The sequence below is a fragment of the Chiloscyllium punctatum genome, chromosome 32 (assembly GCF_047496795.1).
Source record: "Chiloscyllium punctatum isolate Juve2018m chromosome 32, sChiPun1.3, whole genome shotgun sequence".
NCBI classification, from domain to species: domain Eukaryota; kingdom Metazoa; phylum Chordata; class Chondrichthyes; order Orectolobiformes; family Hemiscylliidae; genus Chiloscyllium; species Chiloscyllium punctatum.
In genome coordinates this window covers 40127275-40153564 of record NC_092770.1, presented here as the reverse complement: position 1 = coordinate 40153564, position 26290 = coordinate 40127275, and the positions used below count along the sequence as shown (strand labels likewise).

Genomic DNA, 26290 nt, shown 5'->3' with positions numbered 1-26290 from the left:
TTTCTCCTCTTGATTTTGAAGTCATCCAAGCCTCCACTACAAAATTTAAAAATTAAAATGTATTTTAAACAGGATGTGGGGGAAGGAAGCTGCTAAGTGGCAAAAAGCTGCCAAATTGCAGAATAATCAGACAATGCCAAGATTAGGTTTTTGTTTTCACTTTTCATAAACATACCTTGGAAACCAGGTCATAGTGTTATGGAAATGTACAGCACGAAAATAGTCCAGTCCAGCATGAGTTCAGTCCAACTCGTCCATGCCAACCAGATATCCTAACCTAACCTAGTCCCAATTGTCAGCACTTGGTCCATATCCCTCTAAACCCTTCTTATTTAAATACCAGATGCTTTTAAATGCTGTAACTTTACAGCCTCCACCATTTCCTCTGGCAGCTCATTCCATATACGCACCACCCTCTTTTTGAAAAAGTTGCCCCTTAGGTCCCTTTTATATCCTTCCCCTCTCACTCTAAACCTATGCAAGAGATGGGATATATTTTCCACAAGGAAAGATTGGTTCTAATATTATTCCTGAGAACAAAGAATAGAATAATTTCTGCAAAAACACATATGATCCAAAATATAGATAGAAAGAAATCAAGATGATGATATATCAATGTTATTTTGTTTTTTCTATTATCCTCATTTGGTAGATTAGATTAGATTACTTACAGTGTGGAAACAGGCCCTTCAGCCCAACAAGTCCACACCACCCCGCCGAAGCGTAACCCACCCATACCCCTACATCTACATTTACCCCTTACCTAACACTATGGGCAATTTAGCATGGCCAATTCACCTGGCCTGCACATCTTTGGACTGTGGGAGGAAACCGGAGCACCCGGAGAAAACCCACGCAGACACGGGGAGAACGTGCAAACTCCACACAGTCAGTCGCCTGAGGCGGGAATTGAACCCGGGTCTCAGGCGCTGTGAGGCAGCAGTGTTAACCACTGTGCCACCGTATTGAACTCAGGTATTGCTGAAAACCCCCTATATTGTCAAAACTTTTTGTCTTGTCTCATCAGGACATTTCCTTGAAAAAACATTTATACTGCATGAGAGGAGAGTCTGATTGGCTGGCAAGTAGACTTTGATAATAGAGGTATTGTCATTGAGAATGAAGCCATTAATGCTGATTGAACATTTTCACCAGATTTTGATTAAAATTTAAACCACAGAGGTCAACACTGACTGGTCAGGGCATCAATCAGATTTATCAAACAATATAATGCCTTTTACTCATTCAATCCCCATAACCTGTTATGCCATGGGTAATCAGAAATTTATCAATATGTACCTTAAACATATTCAAAGACTACACTTCCACAGCTATCTGGGGTAGAATGTTTTAAAGGTTCACTACTCCTAGTAAAAGAAGTTCTCAGCTCAGATTTAAGTGGCATCTTGCTTATTTTTAATTGCCCTCCCGCCCTCCCAACGCCACCCCCCCGACCATTCTACACTCCCCAATCAGGGAAAATATCTTACCTCCAGCTACTCAGTCTACCCCTTCAAGTATTTTGCATGTTTCAATTAGATCATCTCTCATTCATTTAAAGTCTGGAGAATACGGTCCCAATCTCTTTTCATAGGACAGTCCTGCCATCCCCGGAACAAGTCTCATGAACTTTCATTGCACTTCCTATGGCAATGATACCTTTCCTGAAATAAACAGACCAAACCTGTAATCAGTACTCCAGATCCAGTCTAATCAAGCATCACTATAATTGATGCAAGACTTCACTATTCCTATACTCAAATCCTCTTGCAATAAAGGCAAGCATTTCACGGACCTTCCTAATAATTTGCTGCACCTGTAATGTTAGCCTTCAGAGGTTTGTTGATAGATTCCTAGGTCCCTTTCCACATTTATACTTACTAAAAATGTGTTGCTGGAAAAGCACAGCAGGTCAGACAGCATCCAAGGAGCAGGAGTATCGACGTTTCCGACATGTGCCCTTCTTCCTGAAGAAGAGCTCATGCTCGAAACGTCGATTTTCCTGCTCCTTGGATGCTGCCTGACCTGCTGCGTTTTTCCAGCAACACATTTTCAGCTCTGATCTCCAGCATCTGCAGTCCTCACTTTTTCCACATTTACACTTGCCAACCTCATGCTATTTAAGAAATACTCTGCACATCTGTTCCTCCCACCAAAGTGGATAAACTCTCATTTCTCTACATTATATTCAATCACTGCCCATTCACCAAGCCTGTCCAAATCTTCCTGAACCTGCTTTACATCTTTGTCGCAACACATATTCCCATTTAGCTTTGTATTATCTGCAAATTTGTAAATATTACATTAATCCCACTTCCAAATCATTGAAGTATATTGTGAAAGCTAGGGCCTAAGTACTAACAATTCCAGAATCTGTAGAATTTTGCAAGATAGTCAACAAATTCATGATTATCTCTACAGCACATATCTGTGTATTCTGGGATGAAAAATATCAGGTCCTGAGGATTAGATAACTCCATAAATTTCACCAGTACTTTATTCTTACTCATGCTAATTTTCTTCAATTCTTTCCCAACCACTTCAATCTCCATTTCAGGGAAATTTCTGTTTTCTTCCTTAGTGAAAATAAGACACAACATAACCATTTAACTTTCCTACTGTTTCTTTATTCCCCATTATAAATTCTCCAGACACGGTCTTTAAAGGACCCGCATTTGGTTCAACCAAATGTTTCCTCTTTGTATACTTATAGAAACTTTTATTCAGTTTTTTTTGCTAGATTGCATTCATATTCTATTCTATTCTCTTTTTTCTTATCAGTTTTTTGGGTTCCCCTTTGTTGTATTCTATAATCCTCTCAATCCTCAGAATTACTGCTATTTCTGAATCTTATGCTTCTTTTGGTAGCTATGGTTAATTGAATTTTTACACCTTAAAGGAAAACACAGTAGCTGTAAGTCATGGCATAGTTCTTTAAAAACTATCCATTGCCTACATACATAGATCAGAGAAGAACATAGAACAGTACAGGAACAGGCCCTTCGGTCCACCATGTCGATGCAGACTATGACACCATTCTAAACTAACGTCATATTCCTGTATATGATCTTCTATTCTCTGCCTATTGTTGCAAATTAAATATCTCTTAAACATTGCTATTGTATCTGCTTCTGCCACCACCCCTCCTATTGTTCTAGGTACCTATCACATTCTCCTCACATCTCCTTTAAACATTCCCCCCTCACCTCAAACCTATACCCCCTAGTATCTGACAGTTTCATCCTATGAACAAGACTTTCAATATCCAGTCTATCCATGACTCTCATAATTGTGCATACTTCTACCAGGTCACCCCTCAGCCTCTAATGTCCCAGTGATTAGCACTGCTACCTCACAACGCCAGAGACCCCAGGTTCAATTCCTGCCTCAAGCAACTGTCTGTGTGGAGTTTGCACATTCTCCCTGTGTCTGCGTGGGTTTCCTCCCACAGTCCAAAAATGTGCACGTTAGGTGAACTGGCCATGCTAAATTGCCCATAGTGTTAGGTGAAGGGGTAAATGTAGAGGAATGGGTCTGGGTGGGTTGCTCTTCGGAGGGTCGGTGTAGACTTGTTGGGCCAAAGGGCCTGATTCCACACTGTAAGAAATCTAAAAAAAATCCAAGTTTGTTCAACCTCTCCTCATAGTTAATATACTCCAATGTGGGGGCAACATCATGACTAACCTCCTCTATATCTTTGCCAAGGCCTCCATATTCTTCCTTCGGTAAAGAAAACTGCAACAATATTCCAAATGTGCCCTATCAAATGTTTTATATAGCTGTAACATCAGTTGTCAACTTTCACACTTAATACCCCAACTGATGAAGGCAAGCATACTGTATGCCTTCTTTATCACCTTACCCATTTGTGTTGACACTCTCAGGAAGCTATGGAATTCCACCCCAAGATCTCTCTGTACATCAATGTCCCTAAGGGTCCTTTTAATGTATTTGCCCAAGGTACCCCAGCCAATCTATGCAACATACCCTTATAATTTTCCTTACTCAAAGTTTACACCCTTCAGAGTAAACTACCTCACTTCCAAACATTACATTCTATCAACATTGTCAGTTATGCACAATATGTTGATTACATTTTATTAAAGGCCTTGGGGGACTGTCTGTGTGGAGTTTGCACATTCTCCCCGTGTCTGCGTGGGTTTCCTCCAGGTGCTCCGGTTTCCTCCCACAGTCACAAAGATGTGCAGGTCAGCTGAATTGGCCATGCTAAATTGCCTGTAGTGTTAGGTACATTAGTTAGAGGAAAATGGGTCTGAGTGGGCTATTTTCGGTGGGTCGGTATGGACTGGTTGGGCCGAAGGGCCTGTTTCCACACTGTATGGAATCTAATCTAATCTAATCATTTATATATTTCAAAAATATTTTTTTTTACCTCAATTTTTCCTATTAGGCCTCTTGTTTCATTTCCAGCAAACAGGTTAGCTGTGAAAAAAACTACCCATGTGGAAGTGTGGAAGGGTGAAAACTGGGTTTGGAGACAGCAGTGACTGTGAAATTGGTGTGAAGACACTGCATCATTCTTCCCCCCCCCCCCCCCCTTTCAATGTACAATACAGAATATTTAAAAACCTAAGGACACCTATTAGGCTGCAGAGAGGCCTATTTCTCTACAGAGTGGTCAGTTGCCTCAGGACAAACTAATCTTATAGTAGGGACTTACAGTCCTCACATGCTCAAAGGCATGCTTCAGACATAGGCAGAATGCTCCAATTTTTTTGGCTATAGCCAATGTAGCAGGAAGTACATTTCTCACTCCCAATGAGTGAATGCTTCCTTTCCATCATATAGGAGTACCCAAAAAGCACAACCAAATTTCTATTCCATTGTCTTCTGAATTTCAAAAGAGAAAACTAGATTCAAGCCAAAGCAAAACCGCTCAATACAGGACCAAAACAATATTTTATCAGTTAATATGAAAAGGGAAAGGAAGAGTCATTGGAGTTACACGACTCAACTAAGTTTAACTTCAAGAAAAATAAAGCTAAGTAAAAGGTTCAGGGATGGGAATGCAGTCCTGCAGTCCAGTGCCATTGATACAAGACAGTTCATCAATTAAGTGTTCTTCAGTTTTAAACTAACGTGCCATATGCTGATCCATACTGCAGTTGGACACAATATTCATGTGCCAGACTTGCATAAATCATTTTACCACGTGGTAATGCTAATAAGCAAGCAGTAACATTTCACCTTGTCAACAGTCCTATTACCATATCAGTGAATACTCAAAAAAAATCTGTCCATTTGAGCAATGTTTCATTACTTATAATGTAGAGCCCCTTTTTCAGTAGTCATTTAATCAGGTTCCTCGCACTCAGCTGAATGAATAACTCCTTATCCTGCTGGGATGAATAGATATCCATGCAGATGGCAGAGATTCTACTTGAATACAAATGATGAGGAACCTGAATCTTTGCTCTGTCATATAAAAGCCCTTCCACAAATATTTATGTAGTAAATGAAAGATTTTGGCAACTTTTATGTGACAACTATATTACATTTAAAACATTATGCAGTTAGTCTTTCACCCATCTCTAAAGTCACATGCATTCACAAATGCATGTAACAGCTGTTAAAATACATTGCATATAATTTTCTTTAGCATTATATTGTTGCTTTCAGAGAAAACAAGATGTATTCAATCTGCAAACACCTGTGAACTTTATTGAATAAGGTGCCAGTGCAAGTTGTGTATAACCTTACATGGGCCATGATACAAGGTCATTCTTACAGTGTACATTCCTTTCAATAATGTCACAGACATTAAAAAATAAAAGAGATTCAAACATTTCTTTCTTTTCCATAAGCCATACATAAAAAAACGTTATTTAAGAAACAGTAATGATTAAAGATCGAGTGCAAGAATAGATTCGTTTTTAAATATGACAACTTTCCAAATGTAAAATGGCTCAATCTCAGCAAAAGCCATATCAGGATCAATGATGTTTCACTGTCAGTTTTAACTCCTAGCTAGATTCACCAGCTAAATGTTTACTCCCCACTATTGTTACTGCACATCCCTGTGCAACTTGGTATCACAAACTGATAATCAAAAATGCAACAGCCTTTTATATTTTTGTCCATAATTTTTAATGGTCAAGGATGTAATTTTAGTATTGGGTGTGTGGGCTGTCAAAGTTTCAGTTAACAAAGTATTCAATATTATCAATTGTATTTGTATATTGCTGTTTTGTAAATAGTAAAACATTTTACAAAATAACAAAATGAATTGCATACAGTATAGGAGGATACAAGGAAATAATAGAAAGATGTAGTTGAAAGCAGAGTTGACCACTAGGCTTTTCAAAATGTTTTCCAATGCAGGGAGGCTATCACCATAACAGAGGGATTGACAAGGGCAGGAAGGTTAACTGAGGGAACAGTGGAAGAACAGTTTGATGCAAAAGGCTGTTTTGAAAGCCAAAAGATCAAAAGAGAGAAAATGAAGTGAAGTGTGTGTGACACCAGAGGGCTATGAAATCTTAAATAAAGACCTTAAAATCAACTTAGTTTCACAAGCAGCCAATACAGATTGGCAAGGATAGATTTGATAATGATTGCACAATTGATTGTTGATTTTAAGATCTTTATTTGTGGAAATGAAAATCCAGAAGAGGGCATGTTTTAACTAAGAGGAGGAAACAGATTGGGGGAGCATCTCAGATATTAAGTTTCAAACTTCAAAATGGTGTCAGAACCAGTGGAGAAGTAGTAAGTGGAGATGAGTCAGTTTAGCTACCAAATGGATGTAATAAAGGAATTTTAGCTTCAAAGCTAGCAAAACACCAAAGTTGCAAAGCTTTAGGCTCGCCCTGATATTGCCAGATGTTTAGTTAAGAGGAATCATGGGTTATGGGATGGCCAAAAAATAGAGCTCCGAAAAGTAGAGTTAAGGTCAAAATCAGATCAACCACAATATTGTTGAATGGTGGGACAGGCTCAATGGGGTAAATGGCCTAATCCTGCTCCTATTTCTTACGATCTTATGATTGGAGCCAAGAAGGTTGATGGTATCGATATCAGAGTTATGTAGGGAAAGGAACAGAATCAAGATGGATGGCTTTTTTTACGCATACTAGAGAAAATTCACATTCACAAATCAAATGTAAATCATTCTTTGTAAACATATTCTGAAAGAATATAAAATCTGGCCAATACATATATATGTACCAGATTTTAATCAAATGTGGACAACCTAGGATCCAACATTTAATACAAAATGCCAAAGTAACTCAACTGGCTGTAAAGCACATTTGGATTGTCCCGAGATCATGCAACATAATATACAGATACAAGATTTTCTCTTGTAGCCACATCAAGATTGCCAGATAACCAATTCTAAGTCAGAATTGATTCAAAACATTAAAATCACTCTGTTAGAAAACCTTTGTCACAGTTCATCACTGTTGAACATGTGAACAACCACATCCAAAAACTGATCCCACTTTTTTTGCCAAAGTTTGATGGCTTCAACTTTCATCTGTGCAGACATAGCACTGTAGCTAGAAAAAAATCAAAAGAAAAAGGCATTGAATATCTATTCAGCTCATCACAATACATGTTAGTCAAAATAAGTAGGCATACAAATGCAAGAATAAGAAAACTGTCCAACTTGTTTTAGTGTGATCCATGTCACAATCCCCATTGAAAGCAATAATTTGAAAGACATCTAAATTTTTAATGTCCCTCTTAAAGTAAAGGTACACCAAGTTTTCAAGTTTTAAGTCTTTTACTGTAACAAAACTAAAGCAACATTAATCAATATTTCTTAGTAGGTAGCTGGAACTTTTCAAATGGTCAAGCAAGCCACCTAGTTCAAGAGCAATTAGAGATGGACAACACATGCTGAGCTTGCCAATGGTGCCTACATCTCATGAAAGAATAAAGAAAAAGTTTTCACCTATTGGTTTAGAAAGGCAGCACATTTCTTTCTGTTAACTACATTAGTCTGAGACCCATCTCTCTCTCTCATACTGTTCAAAAAGGCTCAACATGGGTCTAGAGGTTATCCATCCCGCTGGCTGAGGTGAAGGGAGGAGGGAGCTGATAAAATATAATGTGTGGCTTACCGCCCAGCCTCACCCAAACTCCCATTTTACAGAGGGATTACATTGTCTACAATAGCAATACTGAACATCCTGTTTCCACACCACCTCCCCAACATTTGGCCAACTGAGGCCAATTCGTGCCAAAATTTTTACCCATGTCAGTAGGCAGCCAACTATAAGCATGTAATCTGGTAGGTTTTACTGGGCAAGGTGGCATAAGGCAAAGAGTGGGTGTGTGTGCTAAAGGACATACTCCTTTAATTTTCAGTTGGTCTGCCATGATATTCTCTTTTTCAGATTTTGGCTACAGTCCCAGTAATAGCCACTGTTCGAATCTAGTTCTGTTGGGATGATACGACAGAATTCCTATCCAATTGCATTGACCATCAATGATATAAGGTGGGACTTCCTCCCAAAATGGGGGCAGAGGTCTGGCTCTGAGCTAATTAATACATTACTAAACATACAATAGCTGAAGACAGTGGACTCATCCACGGGTAAGGTTCTTGACCAATTTTTTTGATGTGTGGGTATGGAGCAGAGGAGGAATTTGTGCTTCGAAGGTCACAAAGGTCTGTCTATAATTAAATCAGCTGCTCTAGCTTACTGTCAGGGACAAAAATTTTGTAACTTGCAGTCTAAGAGTCTCACCCACATTCCATACTAACAAAACCACCCAGGCTTGTTGTGAATTCATTTCTTCAAATCTGAGGATGGGTCACTGGACTTGAAGATTTAACTCTGTTTCTCTCTCCATAGAATTTGCTGGATCCAAGTTTCTCCAGCAACTTCTGTTTTGGCTTTGAACCTTCTTCATTTCTCCATGTTACCATGGATTAATGAGAGACCCTAAAACAATCAATTGTTCTATAAAACTTCACATGCATTACACCTATCAGAAAGAAGTGCTGTAAAAGCATAAAAAGTGCAGTTTGGAAGGTCATATAGGCTATTAGTATAAAGTCTTCAACTGGAAGCAATCACATCAATGCTATTTCCTTGCTTTTTTGCCATACTCTTTAAGATTTTCCTTTTTAAATATACATTTAATTCTCTTTTAAAAAATGCTATAGTATCATCTCAAAGGTCACTATTGCAAGTCAACCTATGTTCAAATAAATATTCACAAAAATATTTTTTTCATTGTTCCCTAAAACTCATTCAATTATGAAGTTGTGATAAATTGTGGATCATTATATTCTTGTGGTATGTATACCAGAATTTTGACACACTGAGAATAACAGCTAGACTGACAATACATGTGAGGACAATGACATTTGAACAAAAGTCCTTTCCATGGTTACTGAACTGAGAGATTCTGGTGAAGTAAACAAAGAATAACGTAGCCTTTTGTATGGTTATTTTGTCCACTCTTCTGTGGACTTGGAGACTGATCAATAGTAGACAGAAGGGGAATGAAATGATTTTCACCAGATGAGCAAAAGAAACTTATAGCAATTAGGCACTACCTGCCAATTTGCATTAAGCTTGTGAAAGCTTTCAATATTTTTCCTAACCAAGCGATGTACAATGTGCATAATTTTACAAGCTGATGGCACATCCAGGAATTGTTACATTACTATCATTTTTCAAATAGTTGAGAGTTGAATTCTCAGCCCACCATAAATTATCAATGCAGAGAACAGTGTCAGCTTAGCTCAATAGTAGTACTCTTGCCTCCATTGAGAAAGTCACATGTTCAAATCCCAGTCCAGTCTACATAATCTAAATTGGTATTTCAGGATAGTATTGAATGTGCTACATTGCCAGTTATTCTAAATGTTAAATGGATTAATCCATAGTGATGTACAAGCATTTATTTAAAGATAAGCAAGGGACTGTAGCTCCTTGCATCCTGGTTAATACTGAATCTAAGCAGAAAAATTGGTCCATGGGATACTGCTGTGCACAGAATGGCTGTCACATATAACAACAGTGTGCACGCTTGAAAACTGCCTTCCCAACCCATCTGGACTATAACTGATGCCAAATCCACAACAATGTGGGATTCTTAATTGTTTTGTGAAATCGTTTAGAAAGCAACTCATTTCTAGGGCAATTCGGGATGGACAACGAATGTTGGTCTGTGGCCCATGTAAAAATACTTTAAAAGTAAACAGGTGGCTGTAAATTGTCTTGGGATAAACTGAAAGCATGAAAAACAGTACTCAAGCAGAAATTTTTTCTTCCTTTTAAAAAAAAAATTTGCATTTCAGTGAAAGAAAATTCTTCAACAAACTCATGGAATACAGGGAGAACTAGCCATTTGGATACAGAACTGGCTCAAAGGTAGAAGATAGAGGGTTGTGGTGGAGGGTTGTTTTTCAGACCGGAGTCCTGTGACCAGTGGAGTGCCACAAGGATCGGTGCTGGGTCCACTACTTTTCATCATTTATATAAATGATTTGGATGTGAGCATAAGAGGTATAGTTAGTAAGTTTGCAAATGACACCAAAATTGGAGGTGTAGTGGACAGCAAAGGTTACCTGGGATCACAACAGGATCTTGATCAGATGGGCCAATGGGCTGAAAAGTGGCAGATGGAGTTTAGTTTAGATAAATGAGAGGTGCTGCATTTTCAGAAAGGAAATCTTAGCAGGACTTATACACTTAATGGTAAGGTCCGAAGGAGTGTTGCTGAACAAAGAGACCTTGGAGTGCAGGTTCATAACTCCTTGAAAGTAGAGTCACAGGTAGATAGGATAGTGAAGAAAGTGTTTGGTATGCTTTCCTTTATTGGTCAGAGTAATGAGTACAGGAGTTGGGAGGTCATATTGCGGCTGTACAGGATATTGGTTAGGCCACTTTTGCAATACTGCGTGCAATTCTGGTCTCCTTCCTATTGGAAAGATGTTGTGAAACCTGAAAAGGTTTCAGAAGAAATTTACAAGGATGTTGCCAGGTTTGGAGGATTTGAGCTATAGGGAAAGGTTGAATAGGCTGTAGCTGTTTTCCCTGGAGCGTCGGAGGCTGAGGGGTGACCTTATAGAGGTTTATAAAATCATGAGGGGCATGGATAGGATAAATAGACAAAGTCTTTTCACTGGGGTGGGGGAGTCCAGAACTAGAGGGCATAGGTTTAGGATGAGGGGGGAAATATATATTAAAAAAAGAGACCTAAGGGGCAACTTTTTCACACAGAGGGTGGTATGTATATGCAATGAGCTGCTAGAGGACGTGCTGGAGGCTAGCAACATTTAAAATTCATCTGGATTGGTACATGAATAGGAAGGGTTTGGAGGGATTTGGGCCGGGTGCTGGCAGGTGGAACTAGATTGGGTTAGGATGTCTGGTCTGCATGGAGAAGTTGGACCGAAGGGTCTGTTTCCGTGCTATATATTTCTATGACTCTAAAACATGTCATGTTATGAATTCAGTAAACGGCTTGTCACCAAACTTAGATCCTGAAACATTAGTTGGTCAGCATGGTGTGTACTCATGGACAACTGCAGGGATAGATGATCTAACGTGGGTCAGGAGCTAAGTTTTGGGGAGGGCATAGTGGAATCATTAATTGACTTTATATGTCTGACATGAACAAAGCTATTTAAGAAATAAATTATAAAATTACTTGATTGAGTTCAAAGCCAACTGTCTCAATGTTGTCAGCTCAGCTTTCAAACCTCCTATTCCCATGAAGGCCTCATAAAAGTCATACGATAAACCACGAGCCCCAAACACAGCTGGATCGTCAGCACTAATGACCATGGGATGACCTTCTGCCATTAAAGCTGCAGCTGGGTGATTTTGTAGATTACTCACCAGCATAAGCACCTACAATAAAGAAACCAATGGAAAACATCAGCACCACAGTAAATTAGGACCTGATCATGGGCAATCAGGACAATTACAGACAAGGTGATATTGCATACCTTTGGATTAACAACAATTGCTTTAAAAGTAGTACATTCAGATTTATACACTATATTTACCCTCAGAAATGTACACATTACACGACTAAGCAAGTTCACAATCTGCTCAAGTAAAATACGGAAAAAAAACAAGATGTAACATGGAACTTGATAACAAAATTTTAAACTCAAACACTGAATGACTTGGTCAGCTACTCCCCATCCCTAGACATGGTAAAAGCTAGTTAGATACACATAATTAGCAAGATTTTTACTTTTCAATGCTCTTTACAAATGCACTGATAATTTCACTCAGAGATGTTCCTCAGATATTTCTTTATATGACTTTGCTTTTCTGTTGAGCTTTCCTCTACTGAACACAATCTGTGGCTGTGATCATCTAATGCAACAATAACTGAGAAATGAAATTTCTCCTGTCACATTAAGTAAATTCGCCACCACAATGCTACTATGGGAACTGACCTGAACAACGAAATTAAAAGTGACTTGGCTAAGTTTGCTGCATTTAAATACCCATTTCAGTTCAGCAAGAACTTCCAAAGTTAAGTGATTATCAGAGACAAGAGGCTTATTTTACAATCATCAGTTCCTAAATGAGAAAGGTATTGTTGTTCACACAATTTGTTCTGTACATTCACTATACCATCACCTGGTTTGAGATTGGACACACTTCTAGTGCCACATCAAGCTTTTGGGACAACTGTTTTGCCACAAGATGCTTGTTTATGCTGTAGCCATGGCCTATTCGACTTGTGTTCAACAGCAGTGCATCCAAAATGTTTTCATCTACATGTACACCTTCCCAGTCTGTAAGTGAAAACAGAAAGCATTAAAGATTTTCTACTAAAGATATGTTCTTCCCCATTCGGCTATATAGAGGTCACTGGATGAAGCAAGCTACAGATCGTTCTAACACAACAGCAAAATGTTTCAAATTTCCAGAATCTGAAGCAGGAACAGTAATTGTCTGGAAAGGTTATCAATCTGAAACATTAGGTCTCTTTCTTTCAATACATGCTGCCTCTCCTGCTAAATATTTCCAGTCTTATTGTAAATCAATCTTCTCTGTAAAATAGATATTTAAATGACAGAGACACTTGTCATTCAAACCTTCCCATTTCAAGGGGATGAGCTTTTCTGGATGAAACTCCAGACAGAAAAGAGACATTCCCATTGCCAGAAAGCCATACAATGAGTGGTTCAACTTCCAGACAGTGCGAAGATCCATGGCGAACAGCAACCTGCAAGGGTGCAAACTCTAGCACAAATCACTATTCAATTTAAAAATGGCTAAAACATGATATAGAAGGAACATATTGCATTAATTTGATTTAGAAATTTTTTAAAAATTGTGTGTATTACCAGTTTCCCCTGCATGAAAAAAGTATGGCAGCTTAACTCCAAGTTTTGCCGGAATTGATAGCTCATTTCTGAAATACCATAGTGGGTGCCCAGCATCCTCATGGCCAACCTGTAAGAAGTTAACACAGCCTTCTTTGACATTTGTTTTAAGATTTCCAAGATTCTGCCCACACAAAAGACATTTGTAACAGCAAGAATATAAGTCCACTAGTGAAACACAAAGGGACAAGGCAAAAACGGTCTAAAAATGTAAAAAATGTATTTTTTTAAATATATAAGACAGTACAATATATTCAAGTATAATTGTTAGCAAGTGCAAGCCAAACTGGGTGCAAGTTATAGAGTCACAGAGATGTACAGCACGGAAACAGACCCTTCAGTCCAACCTGTCCATGCCAACCAGATATCCCAACTCTATCTAGTCCCACCTGCCAGCACCCGGCCCATGTCTGTCTAAACTCTTCCTATTCATATACCCATCCAGATGCCTTTTAAATGTTGCAATTGTACTAGCCTCCACCACTTCCTCTGGCAGCTCATTCCATATACGTATCACCCTCTGTGTGAAAAAGCTGCCCCTTAGATCACTTTTATATTTTTCCCCTCTCACCATAAACCAATGCCCTCTATTTCTGGACTCCCCCCACCCCAGGGAAAAGATTTTGTCTATTTATCCTATCCATGCCCCTCATAAATTTTATAAACCTCTAGAAGATCACCCATCACCCCCAACACTCCAGGGAAAACAGCTCCAGCTTATTCAACCTCTCCCTATTGCTCAAATCCTCCAACCGTGGCAACATCCTTGTAAAATCTTTTCTGAACCCTTTCAAGTTTCACAATATCCTTCTGAAAGGAAGGAGACCAGAACTGCATGCAATATTCCAAAAGTGGCCTAACCAATATCCTGTATAGCTGAACATGACATTCCAACTCCTGTACTCAGTACTCTGACCAATAAAGGAAAGCATACCAAACACCTTCTTCACTATCCTATCTATCAGTGACTACACTTTCAAGGAGCCATGAATCTGCACTCCAAGGTGTTTTTGTTCAGCAACACTCCTTCGGACCTTACCATGAAGTGTATAAGTTCTGCTAAGATCTGCTTTCCCAAAATACAGCACCTCGCATTTATCTCCATTAAACTCCATGTGCCATTCCTCAGCCCACTGGCCCATTTGATCAAGATCCCGTTGTAATCTAAGGTAACCTTCTTTGCTGTCTACTACACCTCCAATTTTGGTGTCATCTGCAAACTTACTAGCTAAACCATTTATGCCATATCCAAATCATTTACATAAATGATGAAAAGTAGTGGACCCAGCACCAATCCTTGTGGCACTCCACTGATCGCAGGCCTCCAGTCTAAAAAAAACAACCCTCCACCACCACCCGCTGTCTTCCATCTTCGAGCCAGTTCTGTATCCAAATGGCTAGTTCTCTCTGTATTCCATGACATCTAACCTTGCTAACTAGTCTCCCATTGGAAACCTTGTCGAACGCCGTACTGAAATCACATCTTCTTGTTACTTCTTCAAAAAAACTCAATCTGGTTTGTGAGACATGATTTCCCACGCACAAAGCCATGTTGACTGTCCGTAATCAGTCCTTGCCTTTCCAAATACATGTACATCCTGAACCTCAGGATTCCCTCCCACAACTTGCCCACCACCGACGTCAGGCTCACTGGTCTACAGTTCCATGGTTTGTCCTACCACCCTTTTTAAACAGTGGCATCACATTAGCCAACCTCCAGTCTTCCGACACCTCACCTGTGACTATTGATGGTACAAATATCTCAGCAAGAGGCCCAATCATTCCCCTAGCTTCCCACAAAGTTCGAGGATACACCTGATCAGGTCCTCAGGATTTATCGTCTTTTGTGTATTTCAAGACATCCAGCACTTCCACCTCTGTAATATGGACATTTTTCAAAATGTCACCATCTATTTCCCTACGTTCAAAATCTTCCATGTCCTTTTCCACAGTAAACACTGATGCAAAATACTCATTTAGTATCTCCCCCATCTCCTGCGACGCCACACATAGGCCATCTTGCTGATCTTTGAGGGTCTCTATGCGCTCCCTAGTTACCCTTTTGTCCTTAAATGTATTTATAAGAACCCTTTGGATTCTCCTTAACTCTATTTGCCAAAGCTACCTTGCATCCCTTTTTGCCCTCCTGATTTCCCTCTTCGGTATACTTCTATTGCCTTTATACTCGAAGGATTCATTTGATCTGTCCTGACATATGCTTCCTCCTTTTTCTTAACCAAACCTTCAATATCTCTAGTCATCCAGCATTCCCTACAACTACCAGCCTTTCCTTCACCTTAACTATACTTTCTCTGAACTCTCGTTATCTCATTTCTTAAGGCGTCCCAATTTCCAGCTGTCCCTTTACCTGAGAACATCTGCCCCCAATCAGCTTTTGAAAGTTCTTGCCTAATACCATCAAAACTGGCCTTCCTCCAATTTAGAACTTCAACTTTTAGATCTGGTCTATCCTCTTCCATCACTATTTTAAAACTAATAGAATTATGGTTGCTGGCCTCAAAGTGCTCCCCCACTGCCCTACCTTATTTTCCAAGAGTAGGCCAAATTTTGCACCCTCTCTAGTAGGTACAGCCACATACTGAATCAGAAAATTTTCTTGCACACGCTTAACAAATTCCTCTCCATCTAAATCCTTAACACTATGGCAGTCCCAGTCTATGTTTGGAAAGTTAAAATGCCCTATCATAACCACCCTATTATTCTTACAGATAACTGTGATCTCCTCACAAATTTGTTCTCAATTTTTCTCCGACTATTAGGGCGTCTATAATACAACCCCAATAAGGTGATCATCCCTTTCTTATTTCTCAGTTCAACCCAAATAGTTTCCCTGGATGTACTTCAAGGAATATCCTCCCTTAGTACAGCTGTAATGTTATCACTTGCCAATAAATGCAACTCCCCATCCTCTCTTGCCTCACTTTCTTTCCTTCCTGTAGCATTTGTATTCTGGAACATTAAGCTGCCAGTATTGTCCATCACTGAGTCACCTTCAATAGTTGATCCAATAAATTAATTTATTATTGAATGCAGAAAGGACACAGACATGGCCCATGTTAACAAACTCACCAAACAAGCTCAAGTTTTGGAAGACTGGACAAGATTACTAGATTGCATACCGGACAGATCCAGTTTACCGCTAACTCCAAATGATCTCCATTTTGGGCACTGGACTGCAACTGGGCATGATACAGAGGCACCAATCACCACCACAAACAGAGGTATCTGATACCTGCCAATCCATTATGACCATCGCAGCAACTATCCAATACACTGGCATTCTGTTGCTTGGCACGGATATGTATTGCAGAGCACAGCAGTAACTGGAATTGAGAAGTCTGCAGCAGGTATAATTTACATGCACCGATAAGGACACAGCTCACAGAATGTACCAGGCAACATCTCAGGACTGCTTCTTTGCTCCTATCTGCATGTTTGCACTATCCATGCCTCGCCTTGCTATGTTATGCTTGTTCCTGTACTGGTGCTTCATCTGGAGCTATCACTTCCATTCTAAGGGCCTTTTCAGCACAGGCACATAGAACAGCTGCTTGCCATTCTGGTCAGAATGGGATTGCCTTTGATGCAAGAGGAAGCAGACATCTTTTGTCTGGCACACCAAGATAGCAACCTGATTCCTACAGCATTTAAAAGGCATCTGGATGGGTATATGAATAGGAAGGGTTTACAGAGATATGGGCCAAATGCTGGCAAATGGGACTAGGTTAATTAAGGATAGCTGGTTGGTGCGGACAAGTTGGACTGAAGGGTCTGTTCCCATCTGTACATCTCTATGACTTTATGTCCTGGCTGCCTGTGCTGCAAATACACTGCATGTGCATTCAACCAAACAGAAATGGCAAAGAATGGTATGGACTCGTCCTAAGTTAAATTGAGAGAGCTGTTGCTATCTGTCTTGGGGATGCTGCTACTGTCAGTCACAGGCACAATCACGCTTTGTCACTGGTCACTGTTGTTATCTGTTCAGGATGCTAAAGATCAGGGGATCTATCCCAGTGCAGTCTGGGGATTGGATCACAGTGTTTCCTGTCAGGCCAGCATCAGCAGGCAGAATCACTTGTCATCAGTTGGAGAGTAGTAAACACAGGATCTGGTCAGTCTGTTTAGAGTAGATCATCAGACTTGATCAGAAGTCAAGGCTGAACACAGTACTGTAACACTGTTCATCGATACTTCGAGAGGAGTTTTGTTTGGAAATGACTAAGTTTTGGGGATTGTGGAGGGATCAATGATAGAAAAGGTAGGAATGTCAAGGCTGGAGGGAAAGCAGAGATATTTATAGCTGTGGGGTTAAGGATGGTGATGGGGCAAATCTCAAGTCAAATATGGGGAATTTGGGACAGCATTAAAGGGCATACAGGAAAGCGGGGGGAGGCTATTGACTTTGACAACCACCATTGTCTCCAAAGGGGGACCATAAAAGAACAAGATGCTAATCAACATGATTTATTGCCAGGATTCAGGGGGCAGGGAGGATAGCTGTACACAAAGTTTAATGTGATAGGTCTCCACATTAAAGGGATGGATCGAAATGGGTTTCCAAGGCAGCGTGAGGTAATGGGGAACTGCAAGTTATGGGGAGGGATATCTGACAATCCAGTAAAATCGGAGTCAGGCATTTCCTTTTTCTAGAGGCAAAATATTTCCAGAAACAGCTTGAAAATTGCCTGGGTTTGAGGGTGCTTGTGGATCAAAAAGGAAATTACATACATTCCATTGGCTTTTGCACATTGAACCTAAACATATGAAAAATACTGAAGTTATCAGCAATAATAGTTGTGGTAGTAGTAAGAAATCGGCATACTGTTGCATGATGGGATAAATTACCAAAGTAAAAGCTATCCTGCCTCTCATTCTCTCGCTTTGAATGGGAAAATATTGCTGGAGATAAAGACCAAGGTTGTGTAATTATAATTTGACGAAATATAGGGAGTATATCATAGGCTCATTAGTAGGCATTCTTCCTGAGCTCATTAGCTTTTCTGTCCTTGAGCAACAGGGTAATAGTTGCAATGTGCTTATCTTTGTCTTGAATTACTGTGAAGTGCAGAATGTAAGCAAAGTTGTTTGTATCATTGTATAAATATAGGCTAACTGTTCAGCTCGGGAGAGTGCTGTTAGACAGTGGAGACTGTCTCAGCCTCTCTGTGAATTCACTAAAAATAAAGCTTCTTGAAACAAGACTTGAACTCTCAGACCAAGTAATTTCCTTGACAATAGTATATAAAACCAATATTAGTACAACCTCCAACCTATATGAGCCATACAAGTTTGAACTCTCCTCTGTTATGCAAGTGTCACAATTGTGTGTATTGAATGCAATGCCAAATTCAACATTAAATATGGGTTTACAGTTGGAAGGTAGGTATTCTGCTGCAGGCAACCCAGTCACACTGGCATGTGGTGGTCACTCAGCCAGATGCAGAATGTGAATGTTCAATACAATGTTATTGATGCTCAAATGCCTCACTGTGTGTTGAGGAGTGCTGAGCTCTCATCTGCAAGGTTCACCACTGATGACTGTTCTGAAATTTAAGAAACTCTTTTGTTCCTTTGTGTCAGGTATTGGTCCTTTCCACAAAGTGTGATGGACCCTGCTGCTGACAGCATGTGTGTCACTGTGGTTACCTACCTGAGAAATTAAAGATAGATGCAGGACAATGAGAATTGATGGCAACCCCCAGCAGATGAAGCAGCCTGGCACAGAGAAGGGTCATAATCATGAAGTGCTTCGAGGGGCTGATCATGGCCACATTAACTCTAGCCTCCCAGCCTGCCTCGATCCTCTGCAGTTTGCCTACCGACGAAATAGGTCCAGAGCAGATACAATTTCCCAAGCCCTACACTCATCCCTGGAACATCTGGATAACAAGGACACCTACATCAGACTCCTATTCATGGACTACAGCTCTGCCTTCAACAGCATAATCACCTCCAAACTAATCTCAAAACTCCGTCCGCTGCAACTGAATCTTCAGATTCCTGACCCACAGACTGCAATCAGTGAAAATAGACATCTCCTCCACAATAACCCTCAACAGTGGAGCCCCCACCAAGGATGCATTCTCTGCACCCCCAAGACTGTGAAGCCAAATTTCGAAAAAATGTCATCTACATGTTTGCTGATGACACCACTGAGGTAACATGCATATCAAACAATGAGTCAGAACACAAAAAGGAGATAGAGGGCTTGGTGTCTTGCAAGAACAACCTCTCTCTCATTGTCAACAAAACAAAAAAAAAACTGATCATTGACTTCAGGAAGAAAGGAGAATGACACACTCCCATCTACATCAACAGAGATGAGGTGGAGAGAGTCGAGAGCATCAAGTTCTTAGGAGTGATGATAACCGACAACCTGTCCTCGCCTTCCGACGTAGATGCAATGGTCAAGGCAGCACAACGCCTCTTCTTCAGGCAGCTGAGGAAATTCGGCACGTCCGCAAGGACCCTCACCAACCTTTACAGATGCACCATAGAAAGCATTCTATTTGGGTGCATAATGGCCTGGCAGGCCCCAGCTGCTCTACCCAGGACCAGAAGGAAACTACAGAAGGTTGTGTGCACAGCCCAGACCATCGCAGAAGCCAACCTCCCATCCAGACTCCACCTACACTTCTCGTTGCTGCGGAAAGGCTGCCAACCTCATCAAAGATCCCTTCCACCCTAGTACTGCTCTTCTATAATCTCTTCTGTCAGGCAGAAGATACAGAAGCTTAAACACATGCAAAAACAAGTTTAAGTACAGCTTCTTCCCTGCCATTATTCGAGTGCTGAAGGACTCTCTAACTTCAAATAATGTCGATCTTGAATGTTGAGCTTGCTTTGTGTGCCTCCTGTGCAGTTGTAACCTGTATGCCTTGCTCTGTCTAAGCATCCTATGATCTAGATGGCCTTGTTTGCTATGATCTGCCTGTACCACTCACAAAACAAAGCTTTTCACTGCATTTAGGTAATGTGACTACAATAAATCAAATAAAATAAAATCTCAGGATGCATGGGTGTGCAGATAACCAACCATTTTCCAACACAGACTTAATTTCCTGCACACAAGTGAGGCTCAATGGTGCACAGACTTCATATGTCCCAGGACACTGCAGTAAAATGTGCAGGAGGCTGGAGTGTGACTGGAGAGTTGTTACCTTTTCTGATCATGATGATAAAATCTGGCATTGGACAGTGACTTTCAGTCTCTGGTGGCTTCATTTTTATTCCCTTTTGCATGCTGTAAATAAAACTCTCATTTTTGTTGTAATTGTCTGATTGCTTGCCTGTAATTGATGTTCTCCTAATGGACAATGACAAGAATGTGGCCTGATGGTCAGACATTGAATAGAGCAAGAGAATGGGGTTGTATGTGCAAGGGATTGTTAGCTATGCTGGCTATATGGACAGTGTAACTTTGTGTTAGTTGCTCCACGACATTACGAGTGAGTGGCAAAGCTGAATTGTCAAAGCTTCTCCAGGTCAAAGGTAACCTTTCAAAGATGACACAGTGTAAGGGATGCCTTAAGGCAATAGACAATAGACTATAGGTGCAGGAGTAGGCCATTCTGCCCTTCGAGCCTGTACCACCATTCAATATGATCATGGCTGATCATCCTTAATCAGTATCCTGTTCCTGCTTTATCTCCATAACCCTTGATTCCAGATATCTACTAAGTGGCAGTTTGCTGGGGGAATGGCATATAGTAAGATGGGGCAGAAATCCGATGTGAGACTTTTCCTGAGTAACTATTCACTTAATTAGGGGAGTGGTGATGTAGTGGTACTATCAATACACTAGCCATCCAGAGCCCCAGGCCAATGCTATGGGATTCCAATTCCACCACAGATGGTAAAATTACAATCCAAATCTGGGACAAAACCAAATAACCACTGTCGACTGATGTCCTTTAAGGAAGGAAATGAGCTGTCCTTACTTGGTCTAGCCAACACATGACCACAAGCAATGTGGTCGACTCTTAATGATCAATTAGAGGTGGTACTAAATGTTTGCCTAATCAACAACGCACATATCCGGTGTATGAATTTTTAAAAAGCTACAGCCGAACTCTTAGATTTGGATGTATACTTCTGGAGGATAACAGGCGCAGGTGGATTTGCCAAGCAGAATCTCCAATTCCTTCAAGTCTGCTTTGATGGAGATTCTGCAACATCCCCATATGCAGCATATGGTCAGATAATCATTTCTGAGACTTTAGACAATCCAGGCCACTGTCAGGATAACATAGGTTAATGAACTGTGACATCACCTCCTAAAGCAGACTATTCTTAAAAGGGGATTATTTAAAATAATTTCAAAAACTGTTAAACTCCAATGTTCAGAGGGAAGTGGCAATACACATACAAGGAAGTATGCAGGAACAGGAGGCAAGTAGAAAGACAAACGTGTAAGAAATATAGGTCTTCATATATTTTTCCTTGCACTACACATTCTACACATTGCATTTTATAAATACTTGTTTGGACTTTGGCTCGGTTTGCTGTTACTTGAACAGCAGAGGGTGTGGTGTGATGAGATAAACGCTTACAAAATTATGAGAGACAATGGATAGTGGGAGCCTTTTTCCACACAATAGAAATATCAATTTCATGGGGACATAGGTTAAATGATTAAAGGGGGAAAGTTTAAAGAAGATGTGAGAGGTTAAGTGCATGGAATGCACTGCCAGAGGAGATGGTAGAAACAGGTACAATAACAACATTTAAGAGGCGTCTTGATAGATATCAGAACAGACAGGGAATACAGGGATATGAACTGCATAGAAACAAAAGGTTTTTAAATTTAGAAAGATGTCATGTGATTTGTAAAAATATTTCAAAAACATACTTTATTCATAAAAAAAAACATACATTCATTGTCACAATAGTAGTTCGGTTCCGTGCAGTTGGACATCAAGTAAATAAAGAGCTGAAAATGTGTTGCTGGAAAAGCGCAGCAGGTCAGGCAACATCCAAGGAGCAGGAGAATCGACGTTTTGGGCATGAGCCCTTCTTCAGGAATGAGGAAGGTGTGCCAAGCAGGCTAAGATAAAAGGTAGGGAGGAGAGACTTGGGGGAGGGGCATTGGAAATGCGATAGGTGGAAGGAGGTCAAGGTGAGGGTGATAGGCCGGAGTGAGGGTGGAGGCGGAGAGGTCAGGAAGAAGATTCCAGATTAGGAAGGCGGTGCTGAGTTCGAGGCTTGGGACTGAGACAAGGTGGGGGGAGGGGAAATGAGGAAACTGGAGAAATCTGAGTTCATCCCTTGTGGTTGGAGGGTTCCTAGGCGGAAGATGAGGCGCTCTTCCTCCAGCCGTCGTGTTGCTATGGTCTGGCAATGGAGGAGTCCAAGGACCTGCATGTCCTTGGTGGAGTGGGAGGGGGAGTTGAAGTGTTGAGCCACGGGGTGGTTGGTCCGTGTGTCCCAGAGGTGTTCTCTGAAACGTTCTGCAAGTAGGCAGCCTGTCTCCCCAATATAGAGGAGGCCACTTCGGATGCAGTAAATGATGTGTGTGGAGGTGCAGGTGAATTTGTGGCAGATACGGAAGGATCCCTTGGGGCCTTGGAGGGAGGTAAAGTGGGGGGGGGGGGGGCGGAGGTGTGGGCGCAAGTTTTGCATTTCTTGCAGTTGCAGAGGAAGGTGCCGGGAGTGGAGGTTGGGTTGGTGGGGGGTATGGACCTGACGAGGGAGTCACGGAGGGAGTGGTCTTTTCGGAACGCTGATAGGGGAGGGGAGGGAAATATATCCCTGGTGGTGGGGTCCATTTGGAGGTGGCTGAAATGACGACGGATGATACGATGTATATGGAGGTTGGTGGGGCGGGGCTCAAGGATGGAGGAGCGGGAAGTGCAGGAGATGCGGTGGAGAGCATCGTCGATCCTGGTGGCGATTGGAGGGGCGGGGTTCAAGGGCAGAGGAGCGAGTAAATAAACCAAACATTGAACTTTGACTATCCAAAAAACCAATGGCCTCTCTTAAGGTGTTATTTGTTAACCCAGGATTGATGGACCAAAGTGACTGTTTCTATGTTGCAGTGCTCTTTATTGTTCTTTATAAGCAAGGAAGTGGAACTGCTGGTATGTGAAGAGCTACTTACATTGATTAATTGTAATTAATTTGCATTGATTAGGTGTAAATAGAGGAGATCATGTGATCACATAGGAGACACAATGGGTAAGAAGTTAGAACAATTTAGAATGCTTACAATTTAAAATGATTCAGACTGTCTGGGAATGTACCATCTAACAATGGGTAAAGGAGGATTTGAAATAATTAAGCTGTTTGCATGTTTTCACTTGTATTATGATTGCAGTTGTATTATCAAACTTGTTACCATGAAACAGTTGAGGCTCCAAACCATCTGCATGCTTAGATTTTTTTAAAACTGCAATTCAGGATGTACTATTGATTGCATATTGATGGTCTGTTAATGCAACTGTGAATACTGTATTGACCGTGTTACAAATAGTACAAGTGAATTGCTTTCACCAAATGCGGCAGGAGAAATCTTGGGATACCAAAGCTACAGATGGATAACAACGCCTGTCTGAAAGGGTCCAGTACAGATTACTGAATGGCACATTAAAGCATGGAGCAGCCACTGCTGAGGTGCAATATGGGAAAGGTCACTGTCTAAGGACTTTCAGTCATAGTACATTGAGTGTCTGGAAACTATGGGCTTGTTACTCTCAAAATTTGTGCAAGAAAAATATAGTACATTTTTGGAAAATCAAAGAAAGAAATGAAAGAAAGAAGTCAGATTGACTATAATAAGTATCAAATCAAACTGTTGTCCAAGTTTCCCCTTAAGAGCAAAGGTTGTGTGTGACTCAAAGTATCAACTAGCTGTTTAAGTATCGTGCCATTACATAATAAATTCTCTTAATTTATTACACCAAAACTACTGCTTTCCAATTTTTTTGTCTGGTCAAGAAACTAGCAGAATCTTAAAATTTGAACTTATTGTCCAGATATTAGAGTACAAAAATAGAGCCTTGCTACTGTTTAACAACACTTAGACTACAGATTGAATGCAGCGTGAGGTTTTGGTACAACTCTAGAATCATAGAATCCCTCCAGTGTGGAAGCCGGCCATTCAGCCTATTAAGTCCATATCGATCTTCCGAAGAGCATTCCACCCAGACCCACGTCCTTACCCTATCGCTGTAATGCTGCATTTTCCATGGCTAATCCACTGAGCCTGCACATCACCGGACACTATGGGTAAAGGAGAGAATATAGGAAGCTAGGCAGGAATTTTAAGAAGTAGGTCCCCAATGGTAGTTTTAATTGGATGACTCCCAATGCCACGAGCTACTGAGGGTAGCAGTAAGAGGATAGAACAAATAAATGCATGGCTGAGGAGCGGGTGCAAAGAAGGATTTACATTTTTGGATGATTGGAATCTCTTCTGGAGTAGAAGTGACCTGCATAAGAAAAATGGATTGCAGGACTAATATACTAATAGAAAGATTTGCTAAAGCTGCTTGGGAGGATTTAAAGTAGTGGGGGGGGGGGGGGGGGGAAGAGAAGAGGAGAATGCAGGGAAGAACCAGGGAGATAATGAGGAATGTCATCAGTCTGAAACTGGCACAATTGGGGAAAAGGACTCAGTCAAACAGACAAGGCATGCAGGAACAATGTAGAGAACAAGAAAAGACTGATAAAGTAGTGTGGTGTTAGAAAAGCACAGCAGGTCAGGCAACATCCGAGGAGCAGGATAATCAATGTTTCGGGCATAAGCCCTTCATCAGAGCTTATTCTTGATAAAGGGCTAATGCACAAAACTTTGATTTTCCAGCTCTGCGAATGCTGCCTGACGTACTGTGCATTTCCAGCACCACACTTGACTCTCATCTCCAGTATCTGCAGTACTCAGTTTCTCCCAGGACCGATAACTTAAACAGTTATTAATTTCAATGCAAGTGGCCTAACAGGGAAGGCTGATGAACTCAGGGCATGGTTAGGAACATCGAACTATAGGAAAGATCAAAAGGGGGCAAGAGAGATAGGGATGTGACATTTTTGGTCAAAGATAACATTACAGCTATAAAAATGGAGGATATTCCTGGGAATATGTCCAGGGAAGTTCTTTGGGTGGAACTGACAAATAAGGAAGGGATTGTACTATAGACCCTCCAATTGGCAGCAGGGAATTAAGAAACAAATTTGTAAAGAGAACTCAGTTATGTGTAAGAATAATAGAATGGTTATGGTAGGGGATTTTAGCTTTCCAAACATAGACTGGGACTGGCACAGTGTTAAGGGCTTGAATGGAAAGAGTATGTGGACGTACCTACTAGAGAAGGTGTAAAACTTGACCTCGTCTTGGGAAATAAGACAGGGCAGGTGACTGAGGTGTCAGTGGGGTCAGCAATCATAATTCTATTAGATTTAAAATACTGATTCAAAAGATAGACTGGATCTAAAAGTTAAAGCTCTAAATTGGAGGAAGGCAAACTTGAAGGTATTAGGCAAGAACTTTCAAAAGTTGATGAGGGTGGATGGTGGATGTTTGTAAGTAAAAAGGGACGGCTGGAAAGTGGGGACCTTCAAAAATGAAATGAGAGTCCAGAGATAGTATGCTCCTGTTCAGGTGAAGGACAAGGCTGGTAGGTTTAGGGAATGCTGGATGACTAGAAAAATTGAGGGTTTGGTCAAGGATGAGGAGGAAGCATATGTCAGGTATAGACAGTGGAAATCAAGTGATTTCCTATAAAGGCAGTAGGAGAATACTTAAGAGGGAAATAAGGAGGGTAAAAAGAGGACATGTGATAGCTTTGAAGGGTTATGGAGAATGCAAAGGGATCTTATAAATACATTAAGGACAAAAGGATAACTAAAGAGAGAATAGGACTCCTTAAAGATCTTTGCTGATCAAAGAGACCTTGGAGTACACGTGTGGAACTGCAGGAGACAGGAGAG

The 26290-nt window shown here is 40.8% G+C and overlaps 1 protein-coding gene across 1 annotated transcript in view; it reads right to left on the bottom strand.

The window, feature by feature from the left end:
• Positions 1-5655: 5655 nt before the first annotated feature.
• The window catches only part of ada2a (adenosine deaminase 2a), a 65905-nt gene continuing 45270 nt past the window's right edge, over positions 5656-26290 (bottom strand). Inside the window, exons 6-9 of the mRNA XM_072552144.1 lie at positions 13301-13409; positions 12588-12745; positions 11638-11840; positions 5656-7520 (exon numbers count right to left, since the gene is read on the bottom strand). Of these exons, the coding sequence (XP_072408245.1) occupies positions 7409-7520; positions 11638-11840; positions 12588-12745; positions 13301-13409 (582 nt within the window). The 3' untranslated portion in view covers positions 5656-7408. The remainder of the gene's footprint in view (positions 7521-11637; positions 11841-12587; positions 12746-13300; positions 13410-26290) is intronic.